Raw genomic sequence first — 11088 nt, 5'->3', positions numbered from 1 at the left:
CATTCCGTTTCAAGGTAGGAAGTTGGATTAAACCTTGTGTCAAGGTGAGGGATTCTGCTCTGGGTGATGCCATCCACATCCTCAGGGCAAACCTGACAGACTTCCTGAGCAAGTCAGGGACGCCTTACAGCTCAACGAATCTTCTTCAAGTATGCAGGGCGGTGAATGGAGCCAATGCGGACTTCAGAAGTGATTTTGGAAATGGGAAAAGGGAAGCATCTATTAAGTTTCCCCGTCAAGCATTACACGAAGATCACATGAAGACCATCCACAGTTGTAAGTTCATAATGAAATCTAACAGATAAATTTGATCTGTAATCATTTTTCGCTTACCGATAACTTTGACAATCTCGAGATAACAGATGCCTGCATTTCATTGCCACTCCCAGATATGGCCTGTCCAGAAAACTCATTGTTTCAAACCTAATTTAAGACCATACCAGAATTAAATGGTTTGTTCTGGTGTAGTTTTTGTTGGTGAATGTGACATTGTCTGTATTCTGGAAGAGCTAATTATTCAGTTATTCTTTCTTTCTTTTTATGTATTATTTCTAAGGGTTTGGTATGCACGATAACTCCAGTGATGTAGTCATCACTCGCGAGCAAGAGGTTTGCGACAACTGAGAGCAACTGAAGGAGGAACTCACGAAAAGAAAGAAGCAGTGGACAGAGCAAGAAACTCCTTGTGAAACAGCCGTGGAAGCACTGGAAATGAGGTTAATAGAGGAGAGGAAAAAAATGATGATCTCAGCAGGAAAATAGAAATTGCAGCATCAAAAATTCAAAATCTGCAAGAAGAGATCCAACAGACCAGCCACATTTCCAGACCGGACGCGTCAACAGTCACCAGAAGCCTGGAGACCATAACCAGAGGTGTGTTGTAACTTGTTTTTGATTTCGAACTCTTAGTATTATTAATATTAAGGGCCATTGGTTGATATTTTTTTTACTGTCACGTGCTACCCTCGAAAAAAAAAGTTGTTACTTACCTACTTGTAATGTCGTACAAAGTGACTAACGCAGCAAGTCCAATATTGGTAGACACATGAACGCTCGCGGTACCGTAAATCAGTGTTCTTTTGTTTGCTTGCAAATTAGCCCTTGTTGCCTTGTTCAAGGGAAAATATTCTTCTGAATTTCGAGTTTAGGAACGAGGCAACAAGGGCCAATTTGCAAGCAAACAAAAAAAAAAAATTTAAAGTGGCGGTCATTTTGGAATAAGGTGTACGAGGTCATGCAACTTGAAAATTACCCTGTATGTAATAAATTAGTCCAACTAATCATTCCAGATGATGACAATTTCAGCTTGTAACTTTTCGTCCAGTTTCACCCATCAAAACGATCGAAATGTTCTCAAAGTACAAAATTCCGCTTGTTTGGCTGTGCTCATGCACCGTTGCCATGATAACTTAAGGAGTACTATTTGGAATTGTACTTTTCTTGTGCAATCAGAATTGAGTTATTTTGGTTGAGTGTATTATGAGTAACAAAACAAAAATTTTATAACCCCCTCCCCTCACCCTTTTCGTTCACAACAAAACATTTTAAACAGATTTTATTCTGCATCGTAGGCACGCCCTTACCAACCGAAAGCAAGTCATCCTGTTCAGGTATAACATTATTGTTAAAACTCGTGTTATCTTAAATAGGAAAATATAATTTGACATCAACCTTTGAAACTTTCTTAACGAAAAAAAATTGCATAGACATGTTCGTTGATTCCCTTGTTAGAAGTTACAACGGAAGCTAAACAGTCAATGGTGCCAAAATATTTTACATAGTTTTACAGAAATCCAAAACAGGAGCCGTTTTGACCGGTACATATTCTAATTCAACACAACAATTACTCAGTCTTCAAATTGATAACTACAAGTTACAACGACCGCCAGTGTATTTTTTTAGGCTTTTATAGTTGCAATGGACTTATCATGGTACCAACAGATTTTAGATTGCACATAAATCATATATTCCGAGCTTAAACAAACCTCCTTTGCTGTAAATTGCGATCTTCCTTTTTGTTTGAAATTGATTCATTCAGTAATGTTCAGGGGATCCCTGTTTTTCCTTATCGTTCCTCTCTTCCCTTAACCAACATATCATTTTGTCCCCTGGGTAACAGGAAGTACCAAGAGGAAACTGGCGTTTCAAGAAAGGTCAGGCCATTGCAACCTTTGTAAATCAAAAAAGACGTCAGGAATGGTTAAGTGTAACTCGTGCAAACCAATGGCAACACCCAAAATGCATTGGAATGCGATTGTCTGAGTATGACAGCACTTTTCAATGCCTTTCATGCAAAGAGGGAAAGCAAGATACACAGGATTAATACAGGTATATAATTAAATCCCCTTTCATTACTAAATTGAAGTAAGAATCAATTTACAGCCTTTGGAGGCTCAAAGTTAGAGTTAAAGTTCACAATATATATTCAAAAATGTGCTTGATCAGTAAGAGACTTAGACAACCGTAACATTATTGAACATAGGTAAATTATTCTACAATTATCAAAACAACTCATTTAAAGCTCTCATCATGGGGCTTTTCAGAGAATAATTAAGTAACTCAAATATATGAATAACCATTTTTACATGTATTCTTAATAATGAGAATCGATGCAATAACCGGAACCTAAAATAACCGATTGTTAAGGAAGATTAGGGGGAGTTCTGTGTATGAAGTCTTTTGCCCTACGTAAATGTACACAACAAAGATAATTTATTTTGTATATGTAATCGCTTTTTTTGTTAACTTTTAACACTGCTGAGAAAAAATGTTACCGCACCGCATTGACATCTCTCTGTATTCTACTGATTGTTTTGACTGCCGATTTTTCACTGTTATGCACTGCTCATTAATTTGTGGACAATGATGAGGTCTTGCGACACCTTATTTAAAGGGGCAGTATCATGAATTGTTAGTACAAATCTGTGCAGCAAAGTTTACTGATGGCAAACGAAAAATTATGGCCAAATGTTCTTCAAACTGGCTATTTTGGCTCACAGTAACCATTCTTAAACGTTTTTGGTTATGCTTGGCCAAGAAGAAGATGGATGCCAACTCGAACAAGTCAGGTCAACTTGTTCAATGAAATTGGTCACAACTTACTCTGGCTCATTTTTAGTGTAAACTTTACTTGATTTTATCTCATTGGTACTCCAGAAGCCATTCACGAATGAAAAAGGCACTGAAAATTGACTAAGTGAAATTTTGGTCAAAATATCAGGGATAGTTCCCATGATACTGCCCCTTTAACCAAAACATGTCAAAGTACAACTAGAGTAAATTAAAACGTACATGTAGGTTTAAATTACTGTTGAGAAACCCTTGACAGATAGAACACCACAAAACAATTAAACGATTATTTTTTCGTCTGTGGAACCCATGTCTGACTGTTTAGGTAGCAACGGATTTTTGCTTGATTGATGACATCGTTGGATGTAAAAATTGCGACGTTTAAGATCCCTATGGATGTAGAAAAACTGATGGAGTCTTGGCATAGCACACAGGATACGTTTAAGTCTACTTGCCCATACAAAAGTTTGCTCGGCAGCCATTGTGTTGTAACCGTCAGGCACTTTCCCCCCAAGATTGTAGATCGTCTTGCATTTTACATCTTTGTGATTACGAATGTGTAATTTGTCAACAACTTTGACAATGCATTGCCACACTCGGCTCAGTGGACTTAGAAAAGGGAGGTCCATGCAGGCAACTTTCATACCATCAACATGGCACATATTGTCGTAGGCCAATATCGTGTTTGACATTACTTCCACAATATATCAAAAAATCAAACCAAACTAGGGCATTAATTAACATGTATTTTGGGATTGGAACAGATTGAAATACCAGTACATGTATGTATAAATTAGCTGATATACAGGTATAACCATCCTAACAATATATTTAATTTTTAGGATCCTAGCCACAAAACTACACCTTGGTAAGTTTTTGCATCCACTTGCTTGCCAGATGTTGTTCTACTTCAACAGGCTTCTAACTTTTCCTCAATGTTTTCATGAACAGTTTTGGTGTCCCCTTTGTCAACTCCTAGTATAAAAGGGTGTTAAAATTGTGCTAGGCTGACAGCCCCTTACAACAACAAAAAGAGGACAGCACGTTGCTCCCCTCTAATGATATCTCAATTCAAAACTAGGACATGAAGGAATGATCGAAAAACATGATTGACTTTAAACATACAAACACACAAAAAAACAGAGGGTGTACCCGAAAGTCCACAGGATTTCAAGAAATCACGAATTCCATGGGAATTGCAACACTCTTTGCCATTTCACAGTGCACTGAACAAAACGCCTGGCCTCGCATGGGAGAGAGGGGGCACATGCTGGGGTAGTTAATGAGGTTTTGAAAACCCTCCATTTCGATGGGGACCATCCACATGCAGTGAGGATACTTTAGTTTCCAATTCCCATCAGCCACATAGAGAACACCACAACCTGGTTCAACACAGTAAGACCACACTATTAGTTAACAGTTCTTAATGTAAACACCCTGTTATTTGCCGAAGAACTCACTATCAAGATATTAGGTCAGTGACATATTTTGCAACTTTTACCTAAACAATGACGTCAATTGGTACTGCAAAGCTAACTTTAAAAAAATCTACCTTCACAAAATGCATGTAAACTTCCTTACCTTTTTTCTGGCAACTTTCTCAACACTGATGAGAATACAAACTTTCAGACCTCAATTGCTCAATATATTCCATTGCATCCTCCTCATTTCCTCACAACTTGTTGCCAGGATCCTTGCTCTCTGAAAAAGTCCATGATTCTTGTAACCCCAGATCATCTAGCTCCTCCATCAGCTCTTGCTTCCAAAAACACTTTGCCACAGTCTTACTTGTGATCTCGCCTGGTAGGTTGGCTGTGTTAGCACGACAAAAACTTTTTAGTATAAAACCTAGAAGTGTGGTTTGCATGAAAACAACACATGTAACCAACTTAGCTTGCAAACCTTAATCAACCAAGCAATCACCTAAAGTTATTATTTAATTAATGTAGGGCTCAAAAATTGCAACTGATATGGTCATTGGTGCCTAAAAGTTCTGGTTTAGTCGACACTTTGGTAACTATCTTCTCTGAGAAATTGAAGACTATATTTTTTGCATTTGGCAACTTTAGATTTGTTTTTTATTTCAATAACTTTCCTACAGTAAATATGGTGTTGGCATGAGAATAATTTATTCCATAACCTTTGCTTATACTTAGATGTAATATATCAAACACGAGACGCAGTGTTTCATTGGGATATCTAAACACCAAGAAGAGAGCTGAAAATATGATGCACAGCGGCGTATTTTGGGCAAAATTCGAGGTGTTTGGATAACCAAACACTGTCTCGTGTGTTTGATATATCTTCTTAATCGAAACAAAAACTAAGGAGTAAACGGAGAAGTAAAACCGTCAAAATCTATGCTAATTAAGGCAGGGTATCCAAACCTCCTTCACGGTTGTGATTTCCTTTGTTTTAACTTTATGAATTATTGATGAGTTTGATAATGAATGTTAAAAGTGGTAACTTTACTATTACTCATGCTTACGAATATCGAATCCTCATCAAATAGAGGAGTATAAAAAAAGAGACAATACTGCACAAAATATTTTGTAATATTCAAAAGAAGCAAAAGGAAATCAACATTCTATCTGTTATCATATCTAACACTGACCTTTAGAAGACCTACACGTATCTTGTTTCAAATTACTGGCAGATGCAGATGGATCCCTTCCTGATGAATTTAAAAATTAAATGTACCTGTAACAACCATTATGTTCACAAAAAATAAAAATAACCCATGCAGATTTACATTATGTATATCTGAAAAGTCACTACCTGCCTAAAATCAAGAGGATTATGAGATCCAGGTTACTCATTTAAAGGCAGCAGATATTCTTGAGCCATATGTAACTTGTTGTCACTGAAAAATACTTCATTGTAAGCTTCGGAAAAGCCACTAAATGCAACTATGGTTCCTGAAAAAACAAAAAGGTGTACTGTTAATGCCTGTATATCCAGGTTAAAATAAAATTAAGTGGCTGTTTGTTCTTGATTGAGCAGATCTTTATGTTTAAATGAGCGGTCATTCTTCTCTTATATGACAAAGTAGCCCACATTTCTAGCCATTCTTAATAAAAAGATTTTGAAGGGTCTTCATGGAAAGGCCCAAACTAATAGCATTTTTATAATTTATTATACTGGACATGAAAAATTAGTACAATGGTCAAGTTTGAGAGCCACGTCTTGTAAAGAAGCACAACAAATAATAATTATTAAGCTTATAAGCTTACATAAATTACCGATATTCTTCAATGAAGCAATTAAGGCCTTCAGTACTAACCCGAGACAAGGAATCCACTTGTAGAGACTTCTATCCATGTATGTCACATTACTGCCTTCAACAAGGCAAGAGTCGATTGCTTTTGGGTATAGGTGTTTGCCTCTTTCATCTGGTTAAGCCATAGGTCGTCTTGCAACTATTGCAAACAAGAGTTACTTTGGTGGCAGGCTGCGGTCCCGTCGACTCATATATGATTGCCCTTGAAGGAGAATTTTTCATCACTAGCGTGTCTTCACAAGCCAAACATGACTGTATAGGGGGCCCAATAAATCTGTTGTAATTGTCGCTACCTTCTTCCGTTAACTTCCATAAGGAGTCATTGAGTGAAAATTCACATTCATCACATCGTTGAACGTTAGTTTGCATGACAACAGCAACAAAGCCTGCTGTTCGTCTATGATGAGCTTTCTTCTAAAAACAGACAGAAAGTCTATGGCTTGCAAAGAAGCAAGTGCAGAGTTTAACTCTTCCTGCGCTTGTCTACGTTGTTGTAGCTGAGATTGGATCGCTTCTGGTGTAAAGCTAGCTGCTACAATAGCCTTTGTTTCTTCATTGCAGCAAGAGGAGGAGAAGGAGACAACAGAGAACACGGACAAGTGACTGAGAGGCGGTAGAAAGTGTAGCGCACGCGCAGATCTCGACAGTAACTGGGTTCTTGTTCCCAGAGTCCTTGTTCTGGTGACGTAAAGAACACGTATTGGTCTGTGTTCGTCCTGGGTAGTCCCCTCAAAAGAATAACATTTTGTGATCTAAAATTAGTGAAATCTTGAGTTTATTATTTACACTGTTACGCGAAGATAAATAATCAATCCAAGGGTCATTGACATATCGAAACGATGCAAGACAAATGGCAATTTTATTACCTTCATGTCTTACGCTTCGAAGTACTTTTCTGAAACGATAATACGACAGCCGTGTATCTTCACATGTTGTGGCTAAATATGTTACTGCGCCTAGTATGGCATGCAATGCAATGCTTTTGTTATCCAAGTATTGCAATGTATCCTTTGTACGTTAGTACGCCTCGTGCCTCGTACGGCAGTGTTCTTGTTATCTGAGTGTTGTAATGTATCCTTAGTACGTTAGTACGCTTAGTACTGTAGTGTTCTCGTTATTTAAGTATTTTAATGTATCCTTAGTATGCTAGTATGTCTCATACGGCAGTGTTCTTGTTATCTAAGTGTTTTAATGTATCCTTAGTACGTTAGTACGCCTCGTACGGCAGTGTTCTTGTTATCTGAGTATTTAAATGTATCCTTAGTACGTTAGTACGTCTCGTACAGCAGTGTTCTTGTTAACTAAGTATTTTAAATACGGCAGAGTTCTTGTGGACATGCCATGTAGTATTTGACTAATTCATAACTTTATTAGTAGGTTAGTACCTGTGAAAGTATCAATAGTCTTGTTATCTAAGATTTTAAGCATTTAATTTGTAGCAGATCAAATCAAACAAGGAAGAGCAGGTTAATTAAATGAGCTAAAAAAATACAAAACAGCGTACCAAACAAAATAAAGGGACTACAAAACATTAGTACGGTAATCAGACGTACTAAAGAAATTAAAAAAAGGAAAAGGGAACCTAAATCGGGCAGCATATGTATACAAACTTTTGTCAATATGTTTATAACCAATAATTATTACCTTCAATGTCTGTTAGTTCTAATTTAGCATTGTTGGAGGTATGTATATGTGCAAATTATATTAAAGTCATAAATAATTATTGCCAAAATTTTAAGTCTGTGTATAGTCTATGAATTATCTATTTAGAAGCTATTTAACTAATATTTTAAGCCTGTTTCTTGTTCAAACCTGCAGGGATTGGATCAAAAAGTATTCTTGTATCTATAATCTACTTAAATGCTATTTTAACAGTATATTTTACCATTTCATTAAACCACCTAGTTATTTACACTATATATAACCTATGTTTTTTAACCTATGTTTTACATGTACCCATTGATTTGATATTTTAAGCCAATGCCATTCAATCATGTACGAATTGAAAGTATAAAAGATATGACTTCACAGCATCTATTAAAACGCTATTTTTTTTACCTAGCTAAGTAAACACCTGGTTATTTGTGCTATGTATAATCAATGTTGTATCTATTTCATAGCTATTTAATTGCTATCTTAAGCCTGTTTCATTGAAACTGAACTGAAAAACTTTATTTCAACACGTGACATTGATGAGCCTAAAAAAGACTCGTTACAAAAATGTACGTGTATCTACATTAGTATATAGATTAAGAAAATACTAGACTAAGAATCTATAATAAAAATACCTATCCATACTATAAATTTATAATAGCATCTAATTAGAGCAGAAATTACAACGACACTCGTCCTGGCTCAACTTAAGTTTCTTTAGTTTGGCCATAAAATTATTAAGATTTGGGGCCTCCCTAACATGCAAAGGTATCTTGTTCCAGAGGCGGCATGCAATATACGAAAAAGATCTGTGTTTAAAACCAGTATTAGGGGCCGGCTGATCGAGTCTGCTACCATTGCCGCGAAGATTGTAAACACAGTTTTTGATTCTAAACATATTACTTATATAATTGGGATAGCTTTTGTACACAAGTGTCAGAGCTTGGACCATGCACCTATGCTTAATGGAATCTAAATTATACTGCAACAAGATCTGCTTATATAGTTTAACAGCAGTGTCACTATCAATAAAATTCCTGATTCTGCGCAAGGCAGCTATCTTTGCATGAATTTTACTAAGAACCAATTTAATATGTGAAGAAAAGGTGAGCTTATTGTCAATCGTCACTCCCAGCAACTTAAGTTCATCGATAGTCAGAATATTATTTGACTTTAAAGTGAGCTCATAATTAGTTGAATGAAAATAACAACTTTCTTTAATTTTCCAGACATGTTTCGACGGTACATCCGTCATCTTCAGTGTTACATATTTTGAAATTGCCGTTGAATTTAAAGCGCGCGCGATCTTACAAACTTCGTTACATTGCGTTGTCAATATTGCGTAATGAATCAAAACAGAACAAAACAAAAATTTTTTAATGAGTGACGCTTAGTTCCTTACAGGGAGAGAGTCAGGTTAATGTGTTTCACCTGCTGGTTGAGATCGGGCTTCTCCCATTTTATATACATGAATTCCTTAAGCTTCACTTGGTACTTAGTGGCTGCAGAGTCCAGGATCTCAAAGCAATCCGGTGTGCAGGATGCCTTACAAAACTCTGAATTCTGCAGCTGTTTAAAAACGTTCGAAGATCTGTCTGAAAGTAAGTGCTCGCGCACTCGTGTGGAGAAGTGTCGGCTGGTTTCACCAACATAACAAGCATTACAACTTGCACACGAAAATTTATAGACCACACGTGTGCGAAGCCCTACAGGGACAGCATCTTTCACATTAAAAAGATTCCTGACTTTGAAAGTAGTGAAGACTAACCTTATATCAATAGGTTTACATAACCGATTAGCAAGTTTGCGTATACTCCTCTGTGCCGTGACTGAGAAGTGCCCAACATAAGGGATTTTAAAGAAAAACTTAGGTGTTTCTTGGGGCTCGATTCCTGAATGAGACTGTGTTTTCCCTCCCTTGACTGCTGTCTGAATATATTTAGAAATATATTTGTTGATAAGGTTCTCAGGGAAGAGATTCCTCCGCAGAATGACAGACAATTTTTGAAGGTCAGTATGAAACCCCATCCAAGCGTTGTTTATGTTAAAAGTTCTATCAATCAAGGTTTTGATTAACCCCAATTTGTAGGTAAAGGGGCAAAAACTCAGATAACTGGTGAGCAAACCTGTGAAAGTTTTTTTCCGGTAAACGGTGGTTACACTTTGGTGCAGGTCAGTGTTATTGATTAGAACATCTAGGAAAGGTAGAACATGGTCAGCTTCCCGTTCCATTGTAAAGCGTATATTGGGGTGTTGATTGTTGATGTAATTGAAGAAAAGGGTTGCATCCTGTTCCGAGCGGAAAAGGCAAAATGTATCGTCTAGGTAGCGACGATAGAATAAGACCTCTGAATCCCCGTATTGATCCAACCATATATTCTCATGGTGACGCATAATGAGATTGGCGAGAACAGGGGCAAGGGGGGACCCCATGGCTACACCATCCACCTGGTCATAGAAGTTACCCTTGAACAGGAAGTGAGTTTCCTTGGTAGCAAACTCAAATAACCTTTTAAGCTCATGTTTACTAAGTTTCAAACCTGGGTTACCCTCAGTTATATACTTGACAGCAAGATTAATGCAATCATCTAGAGGGATGTTGGTGAAGAGGCTTTCAACATCGAAGGACACCATAAACATCCCATGCAAAGATAGCTCATTGATTTCCTTCACAAAAGTGAAGGAATCTGAAGCAATGAATGTGGATGGAATATGAGGTTGGAGTAGATTACTTAAGTATTTGGCCAAGCTGTAGTTGTAGGTGCCTATGGAGGAAACTATGGGCCGAAATGGTGGGGTGGAATTTGGCGCACGTAGTTTGTGCATCTTAGGGAGACCATAGATCCTAGCAGGCTGGGATCCACTTGGATAAATGGCCTCATAAACTTCAGGGTCAAAGTGACCTTTTTTCCTAAGTACTCTAAGATAGCGCTGGAGTTTCCCTTCCCGGGTAAGGGTAGGGTCGGATGTAAGGACCCTGAATTTAGTAGTGTCGTTAATGATTTTAAATAAACCCTTGTTATATTCTTGTCTATCTAAAATTACTACCCCATTACCCTTATCTGGCCGCAATATCACAATGTTCT

At 37.3% G+C, this 11088-nt stretch overlaps 1 protein-coding gene across 1 annotated transcript in view; it reads right to left on the bottom strand.

The window, feature by feature from the left end:
* Window positions 1–4741: 4741 nt before the first annotated feature.
* Window positions 4742–11088, bottom strand: part of LOC137970482 (uncharacterized) — a 6492-nt gene continuing 145 nt past the window's right edge. The window contains exons 1-3 of the mRNA XM_068817002.1: window positions 10129–11088; window positions 5684–5743; window positions 4742–4881 (exon numbers count right to left, since the gene is read on the bottom strand). The exon at window positions 10129–11088 is cut by the window's right edge and continues 145 nt beyond it. Of these exons, the coding sequence (XP_068673103.1) occupies window positions 4742–4881; window positions 5684–5743; window positions 10129–11088 (1160 nt within the window). The remainder of the gene's footprint in view (window positions 4882–5683; window positions 5744–10128) is intronic.

The sequence above is a fragment of the Montipora foliosa genome, chromosome 1 (genome assembly GCF_036669935.1).
Source record: "Montipora foliosa isolate CH-2021 chromosome 1, ASM3666993v2, whole genome shotgun sequence".
In the NCBI taxonomy this organism is placed as follows: domain Eukaryota; kingdom Metazoa; phylum Cnidaria; class Anthozoa; order Scleractinia; family Acroporidae; genus Montipora; species Montipora foliosa.
Note: the sequence above shows the minus strand (reverse complement) of the source record. Positions and strands in the feature narration are given on the sequence as shown.